Raw genomic sequence first — 26,215 nt, forward strand, 5'->3', positions numbered from 1 at the left:
CGAGTTCTCAAATCATCGTTTAAACAAACGCTAAAACACATTGGTTGAGTGGTCTGATGTGCGGATTATTTACTTCGGTAAATAATTCGCAAAAAAGTAGGACAGTTTGCTCCTGAGTAAATTGTTTTTCACGGACGGATAGGACAAACTAGAACGTTCTACACCGGAGTAAAATGTCCAACCGGACAACATACTCCACGGACAGTTTTCTCCGTGACAGATCTACTTGTTTAACGTGACTTGGATACGTTAAATAAGTATCCAAAATTAACGCATGCGCAGAATATTATTTTGTCTAATTTAACGATCTACTTATTTAACGTGACACCGGCGCATTCATAAATCAAAAAGTTTTACCATACACACTATGTAACAGATTCACTTTAATAGATTTCTTAAAACATATTTTGAATTTTATTTTGGTATTTGTTTATTTTCTTATTCTTATATTAGCTTTTGGGTGTTGCACCAACCACCATGATGATTGTAACATCCATTTTTGATTCATCTAATGATTATTCATTGTTTGTTTTTCGTTACTTATTTAAGAATAACTTGGTTTTATATAAAAAAATTTATTTTTAAAAATTATACAGAAAATATTTTGCAGAAAACGTTACTCAATTAAAAACTAAAATTTTGAAAAATAAACTTCAACCTAAAAATTATGAATATCGCTAAAAACAGCAAACTGAAAGTGAGAGATAAAGATTAACATGACGAAAATGTAAAATGATAAAATAGGTGCGTTTATATATTATATATGTTTATTTTTTATTAATGTCTAACTTAAAACATTCTAAACTGAAGTCGCATCAAATTTGTCAATAATATCAAGTGTATGATTAATGTATCGATTTGACTTGGTCACACTTTCGTTCATACAAAACGACAATATTTCATCGCTGTATTCTTCAGTTTGTTCGTGATTTAACCAGGCTTCAAGTTGATTAAGAATTCCATCCACTTTCTGTACAGAAATATCGTGATTATTTTCTAATACTGTTTGACGATTTCTACAAATAACGATTTTTTAATGTTTTTGATCACAATTTAAAAAGCAATTAAAACATAAATTTTTTTTTTTTTTCAAATAAACAAAATGATAAAAACAAAAATATTAAACATAAAAATAGTTTTACATTAGAGAGTTGCAGCCATTTTCAAATAAGTAGTCTCTAGCAGATCTGCTAGTACAAGTACAACTCTTCATCATTTTTTGTAGTTCAAACACTTTTCGTCTATACCTGTCTTCAAGCTTTTGATAAGCATTTGCTACCTTCTTTTGCTCCTCTAACTTACGAATTAAATCATCACATTCGTATTTATGTTTAAGTTTTAAGTTTTCCAACTCTAAATTTAACTCCTTTACAGTGTCAAGATGACTTTGAGTAGACTGTGAAACTGACGTAGTCTGCGAAAAAGCGTCTTTTGTAAAAGTGTTCCTGGGTTTATGCTGTGATTCCGATTTAACTGAAGCAAAGGGTAAGGAAATTAGATTTTGGTATTGCTGTTCACGTGATATTAAAACTGATGAGTCTACTATTTTTGATGAAACTAATGATCCACTCATGCTTTTTAAATATGCTATCGAATCGGAACGAGTATAATTGCTGATCGAATTAGTTGCTACTTTTTCGACAGGTTTGTTCAAATTATCACTACTTGAAAAAGCAAGATATCCCTCACCATTTTCTATAGGTTGAAAATTTTCAACATTATACTTTTCAAAACCATTACAACCAATAGTTGTGTGCCTTTTCCATGAGTTTTTAGCTTTGTTTTCAGCACTCATATCTCTCATTAGGACAGATGAAAACCTTTTAAAACCACCTTTATAGGTTGATCGTGCTGAAACACTAGCAATTTTTTCTTCATGGAGTTTTATTAAATCTTTTAAACTGATGCTTTGAAGATCAGTAATTGTTGAACGATTTTGAGACTCAACGCTTTCTGACTTTTTATGATTTTTTATTATTTGATCTACTTCATTTTTGCTTAGCAAATCTTTTAATGTCCTGCTTTCTGTGGTTTGATCATTACCTTTGTCAACAGGAACCACACGAGGAACGCTAAGTTGGTTTAAAGACAGTAATGTATCAGGATCTGTTTTTGTATGTGGTAATTTAAGCCATGCTACAGTCTCCTTATTATATGGCAATGGTGGACGCTCTGGAGGGATGTCACTACATAAAGAACTTTCACTGGCAAAAGTATCATTAACAGGGGAGCTTATTTGTTTAGCAGATTGAGAATCCCATTTTTCTTCACTCTTTTCTGTGTTATAACCGCTCTCCTCAGTTTTATTTAAAATCTTTTTTGGAGTACTTTCTTCATTTTTAAATAAATAGTTTTCATTTCTAAAATAAACAGGTCGTTTAGGCCAAGAATATGCTTTGACTAAATGTAATTCTGGTGATTTTGGGAAATCAAACAAAGGGGAAGGATTTTCTAGACATTCAATATTATCAAATGATGAAGTTAAAACTTTATTCTCATTTTGATCATTATCTGTTTTATGATCAAATTTAGGTGGTTCTTTAAATGGAATTTCGCTAGATTGATTGTGAGATAAATGTTCAAACTTAATTGTAGTAATATCTGCGAGTTGACTATTATTAGCCAAAGTTTTAACTTTATATGAATGATCCCCGGCTGTGAAATTAGATGAATTCATATAAGCATTTGAATTTGCACTGTGATCAATTGGCTGAAAACCAGGTTTTGATGAATTTTTTCTCGATAAAACTTCTTTAGAATCAATATGATTGTTTAACTTAGTTAGATGAACAGTATTTTTATATAAATCATCATGCAATGTTTGACGGTTTTTCCGAACTTGAGCTTGTCGAAATATATTAGAGCTTTGTTTATTCGATATATGATTTCTTCTAGGAAAAGTATTGCCTTTATTTAAAACAGAGCAATTCCTAGGATGTAGTCTTGTGTCAGATTGATCAAGTAAGCCTAACTCATTCACGCAAGACAAACTTTGGGATTGGGTTAAAATAGGATAGGAATATGGTATATATCTTCGACGCCTCATTGTGTTTGGTGAAAATATTTTAGTGTTTCGAAAATTATTACTTAGTTTATCTTCATATGAATGTTCTAGTGTTTTTTTAATGTTTGTTTCATATTTATTTGCAGTCTCATTAATTAATTTGTTATTAGAATATATTGAAGATGAGACGGAATCATCCTCTGAGGGTGGGTAAAGAATAAATTCAGGTTGCTCATTTAACCATTTTTGAATGCGTTCATAGTTTTCACGCTGGAAGTAAGGTGAAATATACAGCCTCTGGTAGGCTGCATGGTCAATTTGGCTAAAAAAATAATAGACACAAAATTATAGATTTTCGTTTGAGTAAAAAAAATTTCAAAATTAAAAAACTTAAATGAGGTTATTCTATAGCGACAAGAAATTAAGATTAAAAGTACTTATTAAAAATGTATTATCCGTCATACCTTAAAATGTGTTATCGTAAATTTTAATTTTTAAACAATTATCTATCATACCTTAAAAAGAGGGAGTGAAATTAAATCTTAAAATGTTGCTTTGCTGAGCATAATTCAGTTGAACTGAATCATTTTAATTATCCAAAATTACAGAGAAGTTTTAAACCATTCAAATTTTTATATGAAGCTATTAATCAAAGTGATATTTTCATATGCAGTGCATGTATGTAAGGGATCGTCCATAAAGTACATACGCTCGAACGCGCGTGAGGGGTCTGCAAATGGCGTATATGAGATGGGGGGCGGGGGGGGGCGGCAAGGGAGTTCAATTATAGAAGGAGACACTAAATTAAAAAAATATCATAAAATGTTGGGCAGGTAAGTTAAAAGCGTAGGTACTTTTAGGGAGGTGGAGGGTACTCAAAGAAGCGTATATCAAAATACGGGGTCAAAATAAAAGCGTACGTACCCCTAACATCTTGGTAATAGTTTGGGAAATCTTCCTAAAATTTCTTAAGCCCATATTTTCACTCAAGAAATTTAAAAATATCTCTTTAAAGATTTGACTAAATTTATCAATTTTAGAGCAAAAATGAATGCTGTCACCAAAAAAATCCTGGAAATAAGTTTAACTGTATATCAACTTTAAGTTTAATTGTATATCAACTTTATTTATGCTTTGACTTACATACGTGCAGCTTTTTTTTTAATTTTTAGAGAAAAGGTATTTAAACGCCATTAAATACAAACTTTGATATAGAATTTGTAAATATATTATTTGATGACTGCCTGTTTTTTTCTATAGTTTTTACATTCCCAAGGCCAAAGGGTCCACTAGAATCAAGAAAGTTATTTATTTTTTTTGTATTTAATAGTTGTTACTACCCAAAACCTACCCACTCAAAAACTACACACTTTGCAAAACTTCTGTTAATTGATTGAGATTGCATTCTGGGATGTCCTGCCTGACCTTTACCACAACGTAAAGAGTAATTTTTTTAAAAATAAATAAACTTTTTTTTTAAACATTTCATTTTTGTAAAGATTAACATTAAGATGTTCAATAAAAATGAAACAATGGGGGAAAATAAAACAATGGGAAAAAATGAAACAATGGGGGAAAATGAAACAATAGGGGAAAAAACATGTTTAAAATCTTCTTAAGAATTTTTTGTAAAACATAAAAATTATTAAATTATACAATAAATATTAATATACAATAAATTATAAATAACTTGAAAATATATAATAGAAATAATAAAAAAAAATAGAAATAAATTAAAAAAATAATATATCAATTATATGTCACTATAATTATTATACAATTATAAAAATTAATATATCATAATATATCAATTATGAACAATATATGCAACTATTTTTGCTTTTGAGTTACGGGGCACCCATAAAGTACGTATGCAGTAAAACCATTTATTTAGGACCCTCCCTGTATGTACGCATCTATATCCGTGGTTCAATGCCACCTCTGGGCAAGTTTTATAACATCGGTAAGGAAGGAGGCGAGAACTTCTTTTCAAATGCACATCCGCGGTGCTCTGTGATAAGACCGTAAAGACTTTTTAGGGCACCTTAAATTTAAATTTGAAACAAAAAAACCATGCAAAAAATTTTCAAAGCATTGAAAACAAAAAAACTTTAAGTAAATTCGACATTAAACTGTTATATAACAGAATATTGATTTTTAAAACTCGTGAAAACCAATGCTTTTGTTAATAAAAGAAAAAATGCACATGTTCTTTATGTTAATCATGCAAAAACTGAAATTTTTAAAATTTATTGATGAGAATAATGGTCAGTCCCTTTCTTTCAAAATATAAAAGCTGATGGATTCTCAGCTAAACTCTTTGTTTTTAGACTTTGTACTAAATAATTTTTAATGCTAGAAAACCAAGCATTAGTTTTAAGTCCATTACTGTTTAATAGCTTCAAAAATAATTTATTTTTATTTTTACCTAACATTGAATTTCAGGATATGCTGATTATAACACTTCTTTCAGTGGGGAAAAAAAATTCTGTTGAGAGTGATCTGCAAAATGCTGCATATCAAATTTCTTTATGGTTTAAAAATATCGATATTAAAGCCAATCTGGAAAAATACCATATTATTATTAGTAAAACAAATATTCTTAACATCCCATAAGGTAAAAAATCTCAAATATATTTTGTTTGCATAATCAAGATTCTAAATCATTAAACTTTACAAAAAAGTAGCAAAATTTTCAATAATAATCTGAATCAAATTACTGTACAAAGTTCTATTAAATTTCATATTAAAAATATTTAACCCATTACAGTATTTCCAATATAATTTTAAAATATAGGATTTTATTTATTTTCACAAATTCTATTTTCAAAAAAATCAATGTAAAATAAGCTTCTTGGTTTACAATTATAAAAGCTTTTACTTTTGTTCTGATTGTTTCACTTAACACAAAGTCTAACAAGGCTCTATCATACAATAAAAATTATACTAAAGGATGTTGGGCTTTCAAAAGGGTGATGATATGATGCAGGCAAAAAGAGATTCAATACTTCAAGAATTTAAAAATTTTGGGGGAAAATCAAACTGAATTCTCTCGAGTCCTTAATATAAGGTGGGAGGCGGAGGACTTGTGTGTGAATAAAAAAGGGGTAGGAATTTTAATCTATATCTAATAAACGGGGGGTTTTATTAAAGGAGGGGGGAATTTTTTTTCTTATTAACTATATTTATCTTGGTCAATTCGTGAAAACTTCCGATCTGAGGCCATGTTACAATACAATATCTTTTATAAAAAATTTCAATTTACAAATCCAAACTTATATTTTTTACATAAAAAGACACATTTGCTATTCCCTCAAAATCCATATTACTATTATATTATCTATATATTGTCATATTATCTTACCCTAGTGATGTTAGGTTAGGTTATCCTGCTACTGGGAACATGTAACCCAGTACAACCTGCATCATGTCCAACTTAAAACACTCCCTGCCTTGGGGCTTTTGGTTGAGTTAGGCTAGAGATGGTGTCTCAATGAAAATACTCAATGAGGCTAGATGAAAATAATCATATTGGGCAGACACTAAATGGATCCGGGAACTGTCTTGTAAAAGGCCTTTTAAGCAAAGACTTAAGGGATAAACAGATTCATCTGTTGACCAGCTTTGCATCCCTTCTTTGCCTATTAGACTGGTATAGATGTATTGATAATACTTTGTTTTCAGTTTAGGATGTTGAATGCTGGTTCTTCTTGATTCAATGCATGGGTTTTGCTTGTGTCTCTTTTTTTATGACTAGGCAACTCATTCTATTATCTTCTAATGAGAGTACAGCTCTAAAACTTAATTTTATAGTTCTGAGGCCGGCTGGTAGTAAGGTTTCCTGAACTCTGCGGTGGCTCTCAGAGAGGCTGATTCCATTAACAGCTTTAAAACATCAGAGTACTAAAAGTGCCCTGTTGTGCATGGATGGTGTTTGTACTTTTGGTGTTCCTGCTTGTACTTTTGGTGTATTGTCGAGGCCACATTTAGAACCCTTTGTTTTGGGTTAGGGTTTATTAATAGTAATAAGGCAATTGCTTGGACTATTAAATAGTGTACTGAGTACTACCTGTGCTTTGAGTCAAATTCTGCAACAAATTTAAAAATGACTAAAGTACAAAAACTATAAAACACAAAAAACCATCGTCATCACCAAGTTCTCTAAATCTATCATTTATTAATATAAGAATATTAGTCATCAAAGTAATTTTTTTTCTGTTGAGTCTTATCTCTTGCAAAGTTCACCAGACCTACTTGCTCTTTGTGAGACTAATTTGAGTTCAGCTGCCTCATCTTGTGACCTTAGTGTTGATGATTATTTACCTTTAATTAGTAAAGACTCCAATAGTCAAATGCTTGGCCTGCACATTTACACTTGTAAGAATTCACAAATACATCAGGAAACTAGGTTTGAATCCACAAACTATTCCTTTATGTGCTTTCGATTAGCACCACTTCATTTTATTACCTTTCTCTTTGTTCTATATCGCTCTCCTTCATCCTAAGACTGATAAATAATTTTCAGCTCATTTACAGTTTCTCCTCATTCACCCTTAGGTGCTTCTGATCACAGTTTGATCTCTCTAAAACTATTATCTCAATCTTCTTCATTATCATTACCCGCCTATTATCATACCTCTTAGAACTACATTAAAGCTAACTGGAACTCTTTCCGTGATTTTCTTTGTGATGGCCCTTGGGTAGAAATTTTTCGTCTTCCTGCTGAAAAATGTGCTTATGTAAATTTTTGGATTCAGGCAGGCATGGAATCTTTAATTCCCTCTAGACAATTCCAAGTCAAGCTTCACTCTTTTCCGTGGTTTTCCTTTTATTGAGGAAATTTAAATCAATCTAAACCAACCCAATCTATAGAAGCAGGAGTCAAAGCTCCGTAAGATCTTTTTATATAAGCATTTTGCTATATAACAATTCAATTCCAATAAACTATATTTGAAACTTTCCTCCGATACACCTCTGTTACACCCCTACTTGTTATAGTCTTGCAGAAGTGTTCTCTAAAGCTGTTGTCTGTACTTTCAAAACTATTTAACAAGTGCTTATCAGAGACTCTTTATTTCCAGCCTGTTGGAAAAAAGCATCTGTTATCCCTATTTTCAAAAACTCTGGAGAGCAATTTAAATATCATCCCACTAGTCATCTTCCTATCATAAGCAAGATTTTTGAGTCTTTGATTAACAAACACTTAATCTCTCATTTTAAATCTAATAACTTACTTTCTGATCATCAATAGAGATTTCAGTCTTCTTGTTCTACTGCGGATTTGTTATTGGTATTAACTGATAGATTTTATTGTACATTAGATAGATGTGGAGAGGTTAAAGTTATCACTCTTGACATTTCTAAAGCTTTTGATAAAGTTTGGCATGCTGGTCTTCTCCATAAGCTGTTTTCTTACAGTTTATCTAGTTAAATCTTTAATTATTGAATCCTTCCTTACCAATCTTAGTATAAAAGTTTTCCTTAACAGACAGCACTCTTCGTCATACCCTGTAACTTCAGGGGTTCCTCAAGGTTCTGTCCTTGGCCTTATACTCTTTTTAATTTACATTAAGGATCTCCAAGAAGTTCTCACATCTAAGGTGGCTTTGTTTGCTGATGATACTACCTTTTATTCTTGTCTTGATAAGAAGCCATTACACTCTTTGGTTGCTTGGAGGAGGCATTTGAGCCTCCTGGAGCCATTTGGAAAGGATATCACTTCTGCTACAGCATGGGGCTCTCAGTGGCTGATGAACTTTAACTCAGATTAAACTTATCTTTTTTCAGCTAATTGTTATCACAATAATCTAGATCTTCCTCTATTTATGAACGGTAATCTACTTAATGAGTCATCTACCCTTTATATTTTAGGATTAACTCTTACTTCCGATCTTTCTTGAAAACCATACATCAAATCAATTGCAAAATTAGCATCTGCTAAGGTTGCATCTCTTTATCTTGCTTGCCACTTACTTACTCAGGATTCTATTCTATCTCTATAAATCTCAAATCCGTCCTTGAATGATGCAAAAACGCATGGTAAACATAGTTAGACTTGCTCTTGCAGCTAACCTCCAACCATTATCACATTGTCGTAATGTTGCTTCTCTTTCTCTTTTCTATAAATACTATAATGGGCACTGCTAGCATCTCTTATGCCACTACTAAAATTCATTCTTGCATTACTCGTCATTCAATTAAGTCTTATCCTTTTACTGTGACTGTTTCTTAGTGCTCTAAAAATTCTTTTTCGTCTAGTTTTTTTCTTGAACATCAGTTGAAAATTGTTTAAAAAATAATAGTCAATGTACAAAAAATATATCAACAGAAAAAACAATAATAAAAAAACATGAGCACTTTTAAAAATATCAATAAAAAATGCACTCTTTATATTTTTAGTTAAAAAACTACAGCTTTTATGCAACAAAATCTAGAATACTTAAAGGCAGTTAAGCTGTTCTTCATAAGTCAAATTGACCCACTTCTAAAGAACTTTTTTTTTTTAATATTAGGGATCCTGTAAGAGCAATGTCTTGTCACAGTGTATGATGAGGGTTGGTGAGAGTTGTGAACTGTTTTTATTTCTTATAGCTATACATATGTTTATAGTCATTGTAAATTGTGTATTTGTATATTGTAATAGCATTTGTTGTAAGTTCGATTCCCACCATGTCCCTGGCAGTACTGTGCTTAACTTGTTTCTCCGCGCAGTGGCCTTGTTTTATGTGTTTCTTAATCTGTAGATTATGTGTTTCTTAATCTGTACAGATAACAAAGTTCTTCAGTAATAGTTATATCTAGTCATGGTCATTAGTAACTCAGCTGTGTATCCAGCATGTGACTATGTTTTTCTACACAGTATCCGAGGTGGAATAGAAATATTTGTTTTATAAACAGTGCGTTGTCTATATTTAATTCAAAAACTATATGTAAACTGAAGTTTTAAAGTGTTCAGCCCAAACTTAAATACTTTGAAACTTAATTATTTCAAAACTTTAAATTTTGATATTTTCAAATGTCTACTAAGTGAATAAAACACACACAAAAGACTATGTGACACGGATTTGAACCCGCATCGGATAATAAACTAATAGTTACCTCTTATCTATAATAGCATATCACTGACATTGTGATATGAAAAAAATTATTAACTATTGAAATGCTTTTAAATCAAAAAAAATTATTAGGTTTGAACTATTATAAAAATTTAGTATAATCTTGTATTAGTTTTATTATTGGTTAAGATAATTGGTTAAGATAATAATTGTCAGATCAGGTTATCCTGCTACTGGTAACATGTAACCCAGTACAATCTGCTTCATGTACTGCTGCCTTGTAGGATACGCCTTTTTAGGCAAAGGCTAGGAGATGCCAACTCCGATTTAAAACACCCCCTGCCTTGGGGCTCTTGGTTGAGTAAAGGCTAGAGATGGTGTCTCGATAAAAATACTCATCTTGGGCAGATGTTAAATGCACCCAGCTACTGTCTTGTAGAAGGCCTCCTAGGCAAAGACTTAAGGGGTAAACAGATTCTATCTGTTGACCAGCCTCGCACCCCTTCTTCGTCTATTAGGCTGGCGCAGATGTATTTTTAATACATTGTTTCCAGTTTAGGATGTTGAATGCTGGATCTTCTTGACTCAATGCATGGGTTTGCTTGTGTCACTGTTTTTATGACTAGGCAACTCATTCTATTATCTCCTTATGAGGGTACAGCTCTAAAACTCAGTTTTATGGTTCTGAGGCCGGCTGGTAGTCAGGTTTCCCGAACTCTGTGGTAGCTCTCAGAGAGGCTGATTCCATCAACAGCTGAAAAATATCAAAGTATTAACAGTGCCATGTTGCGCATGGATGGTGTCCCTGTTTGTACTTTTGGTGTGCATTGCGGAGGCCACATTTGGAGCCCTTTGTTACGGCTTAGGGTTTATTAGTAGTAATGAGGCAATTGCTTGGGCTATTAAACGGTGTTCTGAGTACTATCTATGCTTTGAGTCAAGTTCTTCAATCTAATTTAAAAATGAATAAAGTACCAAAAACTATAAAACACAAAAAACCATCATCATCACCAAGTTCTCTAAACCTATCATTCACTAATATTCGTGGTCTTCGAAGTAACTTTTCTTCTGTTGAGTCTTATCTCTTGCAAAGTTCACCAGACCTACTTGCTCTTTGTGAGACTAATTTGAGTTCGGCTGTCTCATCTTGTGATCTTAGTGTTGATGGTTATCTTCCTCTGATTCGTAAAGACTCCAATAGTCACATGCTTGGCCTGGGCATTTACATTCGTAAGAATTCACCTGTTTGTCGTGAAACTAGGTTTGAATCCACAGACTATTCTTTCATGTGCTTTCGTTTAGCACCACTTCACTCTACCGCCTTTCTCTTTGTTCTATATCGATCTCCTTCATCTCAAGACTGTACACTTTTTGATGTTATTTCTGATCATATTGACCAAGCCCTCTCTCTTTATCCATCAGCTAATATAGTTGTTGTCGGTGACTTTAATGCTCACCACTCTGAATGGCTTGGCTCTAGTGTCAGTGACTCTGCAGGCATTAAAGCCCACAACTTTTGCCTTTCTCAATCCCTAACTCAAATAGTCAACTTTCCAACTCGCTTTCCTGACAACCCGAATCATTTACCTTCTCTACTGGACTTATGTCTTGTTTCTGATCCTAGTCAGTGCTCAGTTTCTCCACATTCACCCTTAGGTGCTTCTGATCACAGTTTGATCTCTTTAAAACTAATATCTCATTCTTCTTCATCACCTGAATACCCCTACTATCGAACCTCTTACAACTACAGTAAAGCTGACTGGGATTCTTTCCGTGATTTTCTTCGTGATGGCCCTTGGGTAGAAATCTTTCAACTTCCTGTCGACAAATGTGCTTCTTATATAACTTCGTGGATTCAGGCTGGCATGGAATCTTTTATTCCCTCTCGACGATTCCAGGTCAAGCCTCACTCTCCTCCATGGTTTTCCTCACACTGTGCTGCTGCGATTGCCAATCGAAACCGTTACCTCCATATTTATCAGCAAAACAATTCTCCAGAAAACAGACGTCTGTTCATTACTGCTAGAAACAACTGTAAAAAGGTTTTGTCTAACACCAAAACCCGCTATTCTCAGGTCATGAAATCTCGTATCTCATCTCAAAAATTAGGCTCTCGTGACTTCTGGAGAATCTTTAATAATATCAATAATAAGGGCAAATCTATAATTCCACCTCTCTTGTATGGTTCAGACTTTGTCACCTCACCTAAAGACAAAGCCGAACTGTTTGATAAAAACTTTTCATCAATATCATCTCTTGATTCCACTAATTGCGTTCTACCTGATATTGCCAACAAACAGGTTGATTCATTGCTTGACATTCATATCACTTCAGCATCTGTATCTAAAGTGATTTCCTGTCTAGACTCTTCTACAGCTTGTGGCCCAGACAACATACCTGTTATTGTCTTGCAGAAGTGTTCTCCAGAGCTGTCATCTATACTCTCAAAACTATTCAACAAGTGCTTATCAGAGTCTTGTTTTCCAGCCTGCTGGAAAGCCGCATCTGTTATCCCTATCTTCAAAAATTCTGGGGAGCGATCTGATTCGTCTAACTACCGTCCCATAAGTCTTCTTCCTATCATAAGCAAGGTTTTTGAATCTTTAATTAACAAACACTTAATTTCTCATCTTGAATCTAATAACTTACTTTCTGACCATCAATATGGATTTCGATCTTCTCGTTCTACAGCTGATTTGCTAACAGTAATAACTGACAGGTTTTATCGTGCGTTAGATGAAGGTGGAGAGGTTAAGGCCATCGCTCTTGACATTTCAAAAGCGTTTGATAAAGTTTGGCATGCTGGTCTTCTCCATAAGCTTTCTTCTTATGGTGTATCCGGCAACATCTTTAAGATCATTGAATCCTTCCTTTCCAATCGTAGCATAAAAGTTGTCCTCGATGGACAACACTTCTTCTTATTCTGTAACTTCAGGGGTTCCTCAAGGTTCTATCCTTGGCCCTATACTCTTTTTAATTTACATTAACGATCTTCCAGATATTCTCACATCTAAGGTGGCATTGTTTGCTGATGATACTACCATTTATTCTTGTCGTGATAAGAAACCAACACCCTCTGATTGCCTGGAGGGGGCATTTGAGCTTGAAAAGGATCTCACTTATGCTACAGCATGGGGCTCACAGTGGCTGGTGAACTTTAATTCAGATAAAACCCAATTTTTTTCAGCCAATCGTTATCGCAATAATTTAGATCTTCCTATATTTATGAACGGTGATGTACTCGATGAGTCACCTACTCTTCATCTTCTAGGATTAACTCTTACTTCCAATCTTTCTTGGAAACCATATATCAAATCGGTTGCAAAATTAGCATCTGCTAAGGTTGCATCTCTTTATCGAGCTCGCCACTTTCTTACTCTGGATTCTATTCTCTACCTCTATAAATCTCAAATCCGGCCTTGTATGGAATACTGTTGCCATATCTGGGGCGGATCTTCTAATGATGCCCTTTCTCTTTTAGACAAGGTGCAAAAACGCATTGTAAACATAGTTGGACCTTAAGTGTCATCCTTTTTCTGTGACTGTTCCTAAGTGCTCCAAAAACGCTTATTCGTCTAGTTTTTTTCCTCGAACATCAGCTCTTTGGAATTCGCTTCCTTCATCTTGCTTTCCTGATTCATATAATTTGCAATCTTTTAAATCGTCCGTCAATCGTTATCTTGCTCTACAATCTTCATCTTTTCTCTTACAGTAACTTCCAACTTTAATTAGTGGCTGCTTGCAGCCTTGTTGGAAGCGAAAATGTTTAAAAAAAAAAAAAAAAAGATTTAGTTTCTCTTTTCAGTTTATGGTTTGTTTATTTTTAATTTTCTCTTAAGTTTAGTTTGGTTTTGTCAGTGCATTTTTAAGATACAAAAATTATTAAAATACGCAAAGTGATTTGTCTACATTGTGAAATCAAATTATTATATGCATGGTCAGATAAGGCGTCTGACCGCACCCTTTTCTTCAGAAGGCTAAGTGTGTGTGTATGTGTGTGTGTATATATATATATATATATATATATATATATATATATATATATATATATATATATATATATATATATATATATATATATGTATATATATATATATATATATATATATATGTATATATATATATGTATATATATATATATATATATATATATATATATATATATATATATATATATATACACATATACATATACATATATTTCCTATAATTTATATAATAATATAAATTACTGTCAGAATTGTATCTTCTACTTATTTACAACTATATGTATATCATACTAAACACCACCAAATATCTGCTGATCTCAGTGGTATTTCATAGGCATTTGGCAATTGTCTTGATAGGTTGCATTAAGAAAAGTCCTTTTGGGATAACACATAGAAATACTTTGACAAAAGATAACCTGATGTACACCCAGAGTGGATCCTCTTGTGTGGATACCAGTCTAGGATAAGGGCTGCCGGTCCTCTTGGAGTTACATTGTGCTAGAGAACACTATTCATAAATATGGCATCCATACAATACATGTATATGTGATACACATTTATCCTACTGATTATACAAACAACATAAGAACTACTTATAAAACAAATACTCTACTTCACTTTTGTTACACTTTGTACATCCTAGATTATCAGATCCTACATACTAACGGCTTTAAAAACAAATAATTCTACTCCACCTCAGGTACTGTTTATAACATTATGGTCACATGATATGTACACAGTAGAGTTATTAATGACTATGACTAGAAATAACTATTACTGACAAACCTTGTTATCTATACATATTACAAAACACATTTTTTTACTACATACTTTTACCTGTTAGTGTACAAATCTCCATATGATTTAAGATTATTAAGGTTACTTATCTTGAAGTATTTATACAAGATATTGTTGCTATAATGTTGTCATTCTATTTGAGTATTTTAGATTTGTTTATTATAATTGTTTATGTATTTTTTATATGACTACTAGAATCCACATTATAACAGTCTAAATGGCTTACAACTAATTTAGAACCAATAACTCATGCCAATTTGACATACTACTACATATACTGTAGGTTGGCATACTACTACATATACTGTATTTGTATATACTGAGGGTTGGTAAGAGTTGTTAACTATTTTAATTTCTTATAGTTATACAGATGGTATTTATAGTAATTGAAGAATATTTGTATATGTAAACTATTTGTAATGCAATTTTGTATATAGAGTTTGCATATACAAATATTCTTCAATTACTATAAATACCATCTGTATAACTATAAGAAATTAAAATAGTTAACAACTCTTACCAACCCTCAGTATATACTACAACAAATTACTATACTGTTACACCAAGTTAAGTAACCACTCACTATGGTATGCATACTGAACTCCACTCAATGATTTCTGGTCTCAGCATCAATGCGGAGGTCTGCAGCAATCATCCTTATGGGATACCCTGAGAAAAGTTCTTTTAGGTGTCTTCCATAAAGTACATAGGCAGGTAGAGGGTAGGGGTTACTAAAAAATGTACAAATGCGTACAATGGAGGGGAGGTTAAGAAAGTGAGTACATACATGGTTTGACTATCTCTTCGTCTGTATCTCTCCATAAAACTTGATTTTTACAAGTTTAAAAAATTAATATTATGCATTGGGGAAGGGGGGTTGATTTTGTAATAGATAATGTGTATGTATGCAGAGGGGGGATGGGGTGTTAAGGTGCATACAAGGAGGAATCGGTGTTCTGAATTAAGCAACTATTTGTTTTCCACTGAAAATCTGTTCTTTTGCACTTTTATCTAATTCTGTTACACCATTCTTAACTTACTATACTTCTCTAAGGCATCCACTGCTCAGTGCAGTTCTACTAGAATGCATTGCATTCAACACAAAAAAGTATATATTTATATAAATAAATGTGTGTTTATATACACTCACAGACCTCAGCAGGAATGGCGAGCAATCTCCCACAAACCATGTAATTCAGTTTACATGGGCTAAACAAAGCAAGTGCAAAATACAACTATTAAACACTTAAAGTATTTTACTTACAAAATCAAAAATATTAGTTTTACTTACAAAAACATCTAGCACATTTAAAGCAAAATATCGCTTTAGTATAACAGAATTACACATTAATGAAAAAAAAAGAAGCAAAAAAATGATTATTATTACGTATTTGTGAGTTTCTTTAGCGAAAAAAGTTCATTATTGAAAAATTTTTCAAATTGATAACTACTTTTAAACAAACTTGATAAGTTCATATGACTATTTATAATCATATGAACTTATCAAGTTTAGTTATAGCATAAGAATTTTATTAAAAACCACAATAAAAAAACTGTGGAAAAAAAAAACTTTTAAAAAATAAAATATAAAACGTAAACTATTTATTCTAAAAACGAAAGAACTTTTTATACGCAATATTTTTTTAGTTGCATTTTTAACTCAGTAAGTAAAATTTAAAGCAAAAATAATAGAAATACGCATATTTAATTACTTAAAATCTTTTATCATAATCAGTTTCAGAAATCTTTTTCATAAACAGAACTCATTCATTTAAGTTTTAATTACAAAATTTTCTTATAATTACTCTCTAGCTTGGAGCTAATTTAGTGCAATTTTTTAAACTTTTAAAGTTAGAAAAAATAATTTCACAAAGAAGAAGAGTAACAAATGAACTTTTAAATATGAAAATAGAAGAAATCCTAAACAAATGTATATTTATTAAATAATCAATCGTTTTAATAAAAAAGGCAGCTAAATATATACTAAAATAAAGTTAAAAAATTTGGTCAAATGCAACATTCTTTTTAACAATTTTTCTAGAAAAAGTTATGATGCTTGAATAAATAAATATAAAAACAATTGCTGCTGACAATTGCTTCTCTGATTTATTTATGATATGATACAAAACATTGCAGTGTAGCTTACAAAATTATTACTAAAATGTAATCAATTATCATAATCACATTTTTTCTCGATGAGTTTTTTAATCTAAATATCGAAAAAACTAGCAAAAATGGTGATTCCCCATGATGCCATTACCAGCGCAGACGGGCTCATGTTGCACGCCAAGTCCGTTTTAATTAGGCACTTCAATGCTCGTGTATATATATATATATATATATATATATATATATATATATATATATATATATATATATATATGTATAGACAATTGGATATTTTAATTCATAGCCACAAAAAATCGATACAACGATGTCAAGCATAAATTGATAAAATATCCTTAAACTAATATAAATATTATACTAGTTATATTATACTAATATAACTAATGTAAAGTTTGTTATTTTAGTTATATTTTGGTTTTAAAAGTAAATACAGCATAATTAAACTGCTTTAAACACAGACAACAAATAGAAAAGATATTTATGTTTTTCTTTTAGAGTTTAATTTACAATATCGTATGAGATAAAGGTTCATGCTTAGCAACTAAAGCAGAATCCACTTTATTTAACATTTAAATAATTTAACTTTTCTTCTAGACTGATTCTAATACAAGAACCAACCCAATATGACAGCATTATTCTATACAAGGATTGACAAGAGACTTGTAGATATAGAGAATGGAATCAAGAGTAAGAAAATATCAAGCACAATAAAGAAAGGCAACAACAGGAAGATCAAAAATTTTGCAATGAATTGGATATATGGTTTTTATTAGAGATCAGTATTAAAAAATAATCTAAGAAGATGTAAAGTGGAGGACTTAATTGGTTGTGGATTTTGTTCGGGTTGAAATTCACAAATGATAGCAAGACCCAAGCTCTCGAAGAAAAGAAATCAAATTCAAGATCTTCTGCCCTTTCTAATAATCAAAAAGTGATGACCTTTTAATAAGATATATAATTTTTTAATAAGATTTGTTTATTACAAATTGCTGTGTCATCAGCAATTTGTAATAAACAAAGTTAAAGTTAGTGTAGGAAGTCATTTGCAATAGGAAGTTACAATTGAAGTTGTAATAGCAAATAACTAATTAGCATCAGGATATAATTGCTTGCGAGTAATTGTATATATATAAAAGACATAATTGTAAATATCCAAGGAATTTTGTTTGTATATAAATTATATTAAATTTCACAAATATTATTTGAGATATTGGCGTTTTACCCATAATTGACAACAGTTGTTTTTATGTGAAACTTAAAGCTATTTCAATAAAATAAAAAGTTAATTCCAGAGTTTAGCGGGAATGGAAATCAATCAGTTGCAAAATGGCTAAAAAAGATTGAGCTGTTTTGTAAGCTAGTTGGTGTAAGCAATCTAGAAAACACAGTTTCTCTCCATCTAATTGATGATGCATTTTCAGTCTATCTACAGTCAGTGGATCCTAAAAAGCATTTGCCGTTGATATATTTACAGTCTACGAGCAGTTTATTATGAGAAAGCCAAGACATGAAGAGGCAGTCGATGTCTATTATGCAAAACTGTGCAGGCAATTAGGCATCTACCCTAATTGGTGGGCTTTCAAAAAAAGCAATTGTGCATGTCAATTTCTAGACTTCCTGAAGAATTTTAATGGAAGCTAAGATGGCACAAGGGCTCATGATCAAGAAATGTCAAAAAAGAACAAAAGAAAAATTTTCTACTGCTGCAATCGACTTTTTAAAAAATTTTGTACATGCATGTACAAAATCTAGAGCACTTTCTTTTCTTAACTAAAGCTCATTCATACAATATGTAAGGCACTCTCTTCAAGTTTTCTTACTTCTACCATTTTCTCCTTAAGCTGCTACCTCTCTACATGCTGATACCTAAATCACTTTATTCTTTTCTAACAAATGTTGTTTGATAAATCATTTTTTTCTAATTTGCCTAAGATTATGCCTCCTTCTCTTGTCTTATTAGAGTCACACCACTTAATTTAGATGCTGGCATACTATATTCTTTCATATTTATATAAACTTAGTAACAAATACTACACCTAACACTCTAGTCACTAACTGTTAGTCACAAATTATCAAACCAATAAAAAAAGTTTTATTGGTTGATTTTAAAATAACCCTCCATTAGTAACGTTTTTTAAAATGCTAAACTTTTTATTAAGTACGTATTTGTTTAAATTCCTAAAGTTCTTAATATTACTTGAATATCCACTACTTTTTCTAGATGCTCTTCTGCTTCAATTAAAATTTGGGATTACTTATGTTGTTTGACCAAAGAATGAATTTTAAAAGTTATAAGTGCGTTATAAGAGTAATAACACTGTTATAGTGTTATTACTTTTATAATGCAGTTAGTGACTAAAGTGTTATTGCTTTTGTAGTTATAAGTTTATTGTTTTGTTTTGTTTTTTATAACTTTATGGCTAATAAATTTAAGTTAATTTGCTCCATGAAACAATGTACACGGTTTTGCATAAACTAAAATTTTGAAAACCAAATATTTTTCCAGATATTGCATTTCGCGATCGCTTAATTCAGCCCTTGTATCCATCTGATCATCTGCTTTTTCGGTAAATATTATTGTACTCCACATTTTTCATCATGTTGAGCAGTTGCTGCATTAAACATTATTCATTTTTTCATATTTTTTACAAGAACATCACTCCTAAGAACAAATCTCCTTTTATTATTCCAAGAACCCAATGTAAAAATGTCCTGTCTGATGTTAGGCTCTGTTATTCTCAGCTTACTAAATCTTGTATCTTATTAAATTCTAGAGACTCGTGGTTAATCTTTAACAGTGTCATTAATAGTTAGAGGTGTTTTCTAGAGTTTTGAAAAATGGGAACCACTTATTTACAACATCTAAAAGCATATTGTAAATGTGATTAGACCTGCTTTATCTGCCAAGCTTGAGCCACTCTCCTAATGTTCTAAGGTTGCATTTCTTTCTTTTTTCTACAAAAACTATATGGTCAATGCTCAAATGAGCTAACATTTCTGTTGCAATAAACCAAAACTCATTCTTGCCTGGCTTCTTATTCAACAAGTTGCATCCTTTTACTGTTTCCCTTCATGCTGTAAAAACTATTTCCCTTCATGCTATAAAAACTTTTATTAATTTGTTTTTTTCCTTGCACATCAAAAAAACCTTACCCAACTTTATGTTTTCCTTTTTTATACAACTTACAACTTTTAAAGTCTTTAGTTATACGTTTCCTAGTATTTTAACTTATTCTCTATTTTAAAGTAACTCATACCTTAATAATGGTTGTTTGCAATCTTGTTGCAAACAACCATTATTAAGGTATGAGTTACTTTAAAATAGAGAAATAGTAAATGTAAGCATAAAATTATAATATATTAAGTATTATAAATTTTTTTCAAGTCTCGGGTATCAACTTCTGCTAAATCTTATAATTTTGCTGTGGCAGGGTTTGCAAAAAGTTTTATTTTTAACCAAGGACAGGGCCAGTGTCACTTCCTAGTTCAGGCTTGGCCAAGAAGGTGTGCGATTTCATGTCATAATATGACCACGCAAATACTATTTGATTTTATTTTACTTGACCACGGCTGTTAATAAGTTTTAAAAATTTGTATGCGTTTTAAAAACGCGCTATAAAAATTTCAACTCAACTATATAGAAACTTAAAAAAAACTTATAATTAAAGAAGCAAATAAATTTTCGTAAAAAAAATAGCGAAAAACAAAATAACTTAACTAAAACTAAAATAGCAAAAATAAAATTAAAACTTAACTAAAATAAATAATAAACTATAACAATAAGATTATCTAAATTACGTTTGGAATAAATAACTTTGAATCGTTTATCTTTACTAATGTTTTTATAATTTCATATTATGCGAAACCCTTTTTAAATAAAGTAACAACTTACAACTGACAATTGTTTAATAAACGCGTACATTTAAAAGTTTAAAAAAAGATTCTTAACAATTCTTTGCACAAAAAGTAAAAAAAATAAAAATAATTAAATCGTTTATTTAAAAAATTGTTATAATTTTTTTTTATTTAAAAACATTTATAATAAAAAATAAATACTTAATAATAACTTAATAATACTAATAAATTTTAATAAAAAAAAATTTTTATAATAAAAAATAAATTTATAATAAAAAATAAATACATTTATAATAAAAAATAAATACTTAATAATACTTAAATAATACTAATAAATATAAAAAAACATAAATTATTCATTAATGTTTTTATAAAAAATCATTAACAGTGATTTGTTACTTTATTTAAATGCGTTTCAATAATACAAAAATTTAAGTAAAGATCAAAGTTATTTAATTCAAACGGCTTTCAAAAAAGTTTGTCTCATTTTTCTTCTCAGCAAAAACTTTAATGATTCTAATATAAAGTTTATTAAAAAGACCTTCGCTGTTTAAAGTCGTTGCTTATAAATTTTCTTTTATTAAATTTTTACTTTTGTTTTACTTATAAAAAAATCTAATATAATTAAATAATATGAATAAAAAATTATACAACTTTCAATGATACTTTAATTAAAATCATTAGCTACTTTATTTAAAAGCATTTTGCTAATAAAAAAACATTAGTAAAGATAAACGTGTCGAAATTATTTATTTTCAAAGTAATTAAAAACTTTTCAGTGCATTTGTTTAAAACTGTGGTTAAATCATTAAAACAAAATATTATTTGCGTGGTCAAGACTTGAAATTGCACGCCTTCCTGGCTAAGCCTGTAGTTAGTTATGTACTTAACCATTTAGAAATGTATGGACTACATTGTCGATGGTTCCCATGTATAAAGGAGCAAGAGTTAAAGGATTATAAGATAGAATTGAAAATAAAAAGTTTTGTTAGTGAAGAGATAATGATTTTGGTGAAATTCCAAATTCACTAACAGGACATAACATCAATGTTTTGTGCAGAAAAATGACAGAGAATCTTCCAGTTTGAAGTTGGTTGCATGTAGCCTTGTCTTATGTTAAAAGAATGGCAAATGTCCTGACAAAAACATGGGATGAAAAAATAAAATGTGATTATGTTAAAAAAATGCTGAACAATACAATTAAAAGAATATGTAATGGTGATCCTGCAAAGAGAATTCGGAGTGTTTATGGTAAGGAGGCAACAATTTGGTAGAAGCTAGTTCAATAGGTGTGATTGTTGAGGTTGATGAAAATACAATCAAAGACACTTATTGGTTAAAAAAAGATGACAAAACGCATATAAACATGTCCAAACTTGATGCAGTAATCAAAGGACTAAACATGAGTTTTGTTTTTAAAGTGGAAAAAAAAAATTTTCCATATCTGTACTGATTCATCGCATACTCATATTATATATCATATCATCATATTATATATATCATATCATATTATATAAATCAATTCATATTAGCTTGTGGCTTTGGAGTTCAACTTAGCTAACGCTCTTACTCAAGTGCCTGACTGACAGTTAATTTAAAATGGTTGATAAATCCTGTGAAATGACAGCAAGTAGGATAGTTCTAATAATGTAACTTTGTTATCTTTAAAAGAAATCAATCATGTTAATAGATCCACAGGACATTATGGCTTGAAAAAAACTTTGTACTTTGCTCGTAAAAGTGACCCATCATTATGCAAGAAAGGCAACAACTTGATACGGATATAACTCATTTTAAGGGGCAGCACTATCTTATCCTATTCTACTGTATACCTGCATAGTATGCAATGCTGTGCAGGTATACAGTGTTGACACATTTTATGTGGACAAAATGTGTCAGCACATACGCGACTTAAGACCGGTTAGGGTAAATAGCAATTTAAATTATAATTAGACTGTAAATTATGCTGCTGAAAGACAGCACGAACAAAACAAGACAACGGTGTTACAAAGGAGTACACAAAAAAGAAAGGCACCTGAACATTATAGTCCATAAAGTTAGGTTGTTGTGATGACCAAGGGGAGTGTAATAAACAAAGTTAAAGTTATTGTAGAAAGTTATTTGCAATAGCAAGTTAGGAGTGAAGTTGTAATAGAAAATGACTAAATGGTAAGGTCACAATATAGCTGCTTGTGAATAATTTTATATATATAAGAGACATAACTGTAAATATCTTGTTTGTATATAAATTATATTGAATATCACAAAAAGATATCATTATTTTATGCATAACTGACAGCAGTTGTTTTTTATATGAAAGCAACTTTATAAGATTAATAGGAATATCGTTGACATAAATAAAAAACAAAACAGAGGAGGATGAACAACTAAATTGGAGTATGAATTTTTTTGGCACCCCAGAATTTATTAGAAATGAAAATAACGTTCATCAAGTTTGACTTGAATACTTTAATTAGAAAAAAAAGATTTATTAATTGTTAAAACTTTACTAGATACACCATATGCAAACAGTTTAAGGAGTAGTAACATGCCAAACTTCATAAAAAAACTTTTGATATGTCAAGAGTAATGGGCCTTGTTTCATCCCTTCATGTAATGCACAACAGAAATGTTATGTTATTAGGGTTAACAAGACTTTTTAGTTTTGCAGCAAAAAGAGAAAATTAAAATCTGTATTGATTGTCAGAGAGTAAGTTTTTAGACTCAAGATGATATGTTAAAAGTTGGCTATTTAAAAATTCTATGACCTTGCTTATACGATGTTGGAATCAGATCAATCTCTGGAGTTTATGGAGTGGATCTGTGCAGCAGGCAAGAACCAGAGATCCTGTGCAGCAGGCAAGAAAATAGGTTTATGAGTACTTATTAAGATACCATTAAGAGTTTTGGAGAACACTTTTGTAAAACTGATAGTGTCTGGATTAGTTTTGTACAAGTAGTTTTGCTTTATCCCTGGAGGTAGTAAGATCAAACCCATATATAAAAGATGGATTTGTCTTTGTTAATGACACTATTAAAGATTTTCATAAAGTTACTAAAAGTTTACCTTCTGAGATGAGATAAAAGAACTAGTGATTTGAGAATAATGGGTCTTAATTACTCAATATCTTTTTGTGTCAATTTCTTCCAATGATAATAAGAAAAAAAGATAAAAAGTTGAAAGAAACTATTAAGATTAAAAATAGCAGCTTTAAAAATAAAAAAAGACATGGTTTAAAGTAAGATTTGCCTTGTAACTGATAAGAAAAAGCTTTCATGCCAGCTTGAATCCAGGTGAATACTCAAGATGCACAGTTTTCAACAGAATAAAGAAAAATATCAGCCCAAGAAACATCACACAAAAAAAAAATTACAAAAAAATCCCAGGTGTAATTTGCAAGAAGAGCGATGTTTTATTACTATTACAATCCTGAAAGTAATAAAAGTAATGATAGGATGAACCTGATGTAGAAGTATGAGTTAAAAGTTTCAGTAAGATCATAGAGTAATTTGAATCACCTAAAGGAGAACAAAGAGAAAGAAAGATCAAGCAGAGAAGGGACAGACACAGAACAAGACAAGACACAGAAAAGCATCAAAAACTATTATTTAAAATTTAGTTTATAATATTGAACATTTTTAAAACTACATTTGAAAAAGTAAAACATTCTTTTTGAATATTATAACTGCATTTTTTTTTATTTTGCTTTAACTCATACATACATCTATATACTATGGATCAATATACAGGGTTATGCAGAAATATAAGTTAAATTATGCAGAAATATAAATTAAAACACGTGGAAATAAAAATTAAAATAAGAAGATAAAAATAAAAATATATAAATATAAAAATAAGAAATTATGAATCAAAACAGGAATGAGTTTATTTAATAAACTACAGGGGTTTTTTTAACTTCTTATTTTAATTATATATTTTCTTATTTTGATTTTCTTGTTTTAATTTATATTTCCGCATTTTTAAGTTTATATTTTCACATAATTTAACTTTTATTTCCACATAAAGTAAATTTTCTTTCCGCATAGTTTAATTTACATTTCTGCTTAACCCTGTAATATAAAATTATTACAAACTAAATTATTGCGTAATAATTGTTATATTATGTAATGAATTATATATTTTATATATTTATTTTAATTAATTACTTAAATTTGTCTCAGTTTGAGCAAAATTAAAAAAAAATAATTCACAATTAAATATTCTGCTAAAAAAAACTGTAATTATAAAAACACTTTTATTGTGGAACCTTCAATTGTTTTACTAATTCTTAAACTTTTTGAATTCTATTAAAAGTAAGAACATATAAAATACTTTTTATCAGCAGTAAAAACTTTTAAAGCTCTTTAATTGTCAACATCAAATAAGTAAAATCGTTATAAATAAATGAATAGCTAGCGTGAAAACCCAAAGAAAACGCTTGACTAATGATTTTTTTTTATGGCACAATAAATGACACTTGTTATGTATGTATTCTTGTAACATTAATGTTACAAGTATATGCATGTAACATGTATAAAATCAAATTTTGTATTTAATAGGCAATTTTTTTATAAATAAAAAGTTTTTGCTCATGCAAAAACTGAAAGCTCTCGTAAAAAAAAAAAAAAAAAAAAAAAAAATATATATATATATATATATATATATATATATATATATATATATATATATATATATATATATATATATACACACACACACACACACACATAACCTATAATAGATTAAAAGAAAAATAATTTAACTTACTCCTCCCTGACAATTTTATTAGCCATTCATCAACTCATAATATTTACCATTTCTTTTCCCACTATTAAAGTACTTAAACTACACCTTTTTCTAATAAAAAAAAACAAACTATATTGTAAATATTATTAAAACAATTAATATAATTAGTACACTTTCAATAAAAATTATCTGAGAATTTTTTAACAACAAAATTTCGTAATTAAAATTAATTATATATAATTAATATAAAATTAATTTATATATAAAATCTATAAATAATTATAAAAATAATCAAATCAAAACTTAAATTAGGTTACATTAACTTTTAATCACAAAGAGGAAGGGGGTATTGAAAAAAGGATTATGAAAAATTAAATGTTCCCTATTCTTATATAAAAGTGAAGCCCTTAAAATACTTAAGAACTTTTTAACTCCTTAAAAAAAAAAAAAAATCAAATCCTTTAACATATATATGTATATATATTTTTAACTCAGAATCATTATTTATCATTTCATTTTATTTATCATTATCACAAGAACTTAAGACTCCATGCTCATAATGATAGATTCTTTTGTTGTTAAACTGTTGTTAAACTTCTGGGGGGTTTTTCTCTACAAAATTAAAAGTGCCTAAGCATTT

General features: G+C 30.0%; 1 protein-coding gene across 1 annotated transcript; it reads right to left on the bottom strand.

Moving 5' to 3' along the window:
* Nucleotides 1–559: 559 nt before the first annotated feature.
* LOC101239711 (uncharacterized) lies at nt 560–25,728 on the bottom strand. The gene is made up of 3 exons (XM_065788402.1): nt 25,597–25,728; nt 1,143–3,326; nt 560–1,016 (listed from the first exon to the last, which is right to left on the bottom strand). The coding sequence occupies exons 1-3, from the start codon at nt 25,620–25,622 to the stop codon at nt 800–802; spliced, it is 2,427 nt and encodes an 808-aa protein (XP_065644474.1). The 5' UTR covers nt 25,623–25,728; the 3' UTR covers nt 560–799.
* Between the last annotated feature and the right edge of the window lie 487 nt (nt 25,729–26,215).

Source organism: Hydra vulgaris, chromosome 01, assembly GCF_038396675.1.
Source record: "Hydra vulgaris chromosome 01, alternate assembly HydraT2T_AEP".
Taxonomy (NCBI): Eukaryota; Metazoa; Cnidaria; class Hydrozoa; order Anthoathecata; family Hydridae; genus Hydra; species Hydra vulgaris.

What these genes read in the sequence shown, in the direction of transcription:
- LOC101239711 (XM_065788402.1), bottom strand. Translation starts at nt 25,622, where the DNA reads ATGGCTAATAAAATTGTCAGGGAGGA. An exon ending in AATAAAATTGTCAGGGAGGA is followed by an intron (nt 3,327 to 25,596) that starts GTAAGTTAAATT and finishes TTATTTTTTTAG; the next exon opens with CCAAATTGACCATGCAGCCT. An exon ending in AATGGCTGCAACTCTCTAAT is followed by an intron (nt 1,017 to 1,142) that starts GTAAAACTATTT and finishes CGTTATTTGTAG; the next exon opens with AAATCGTCAAACAGTATTAG.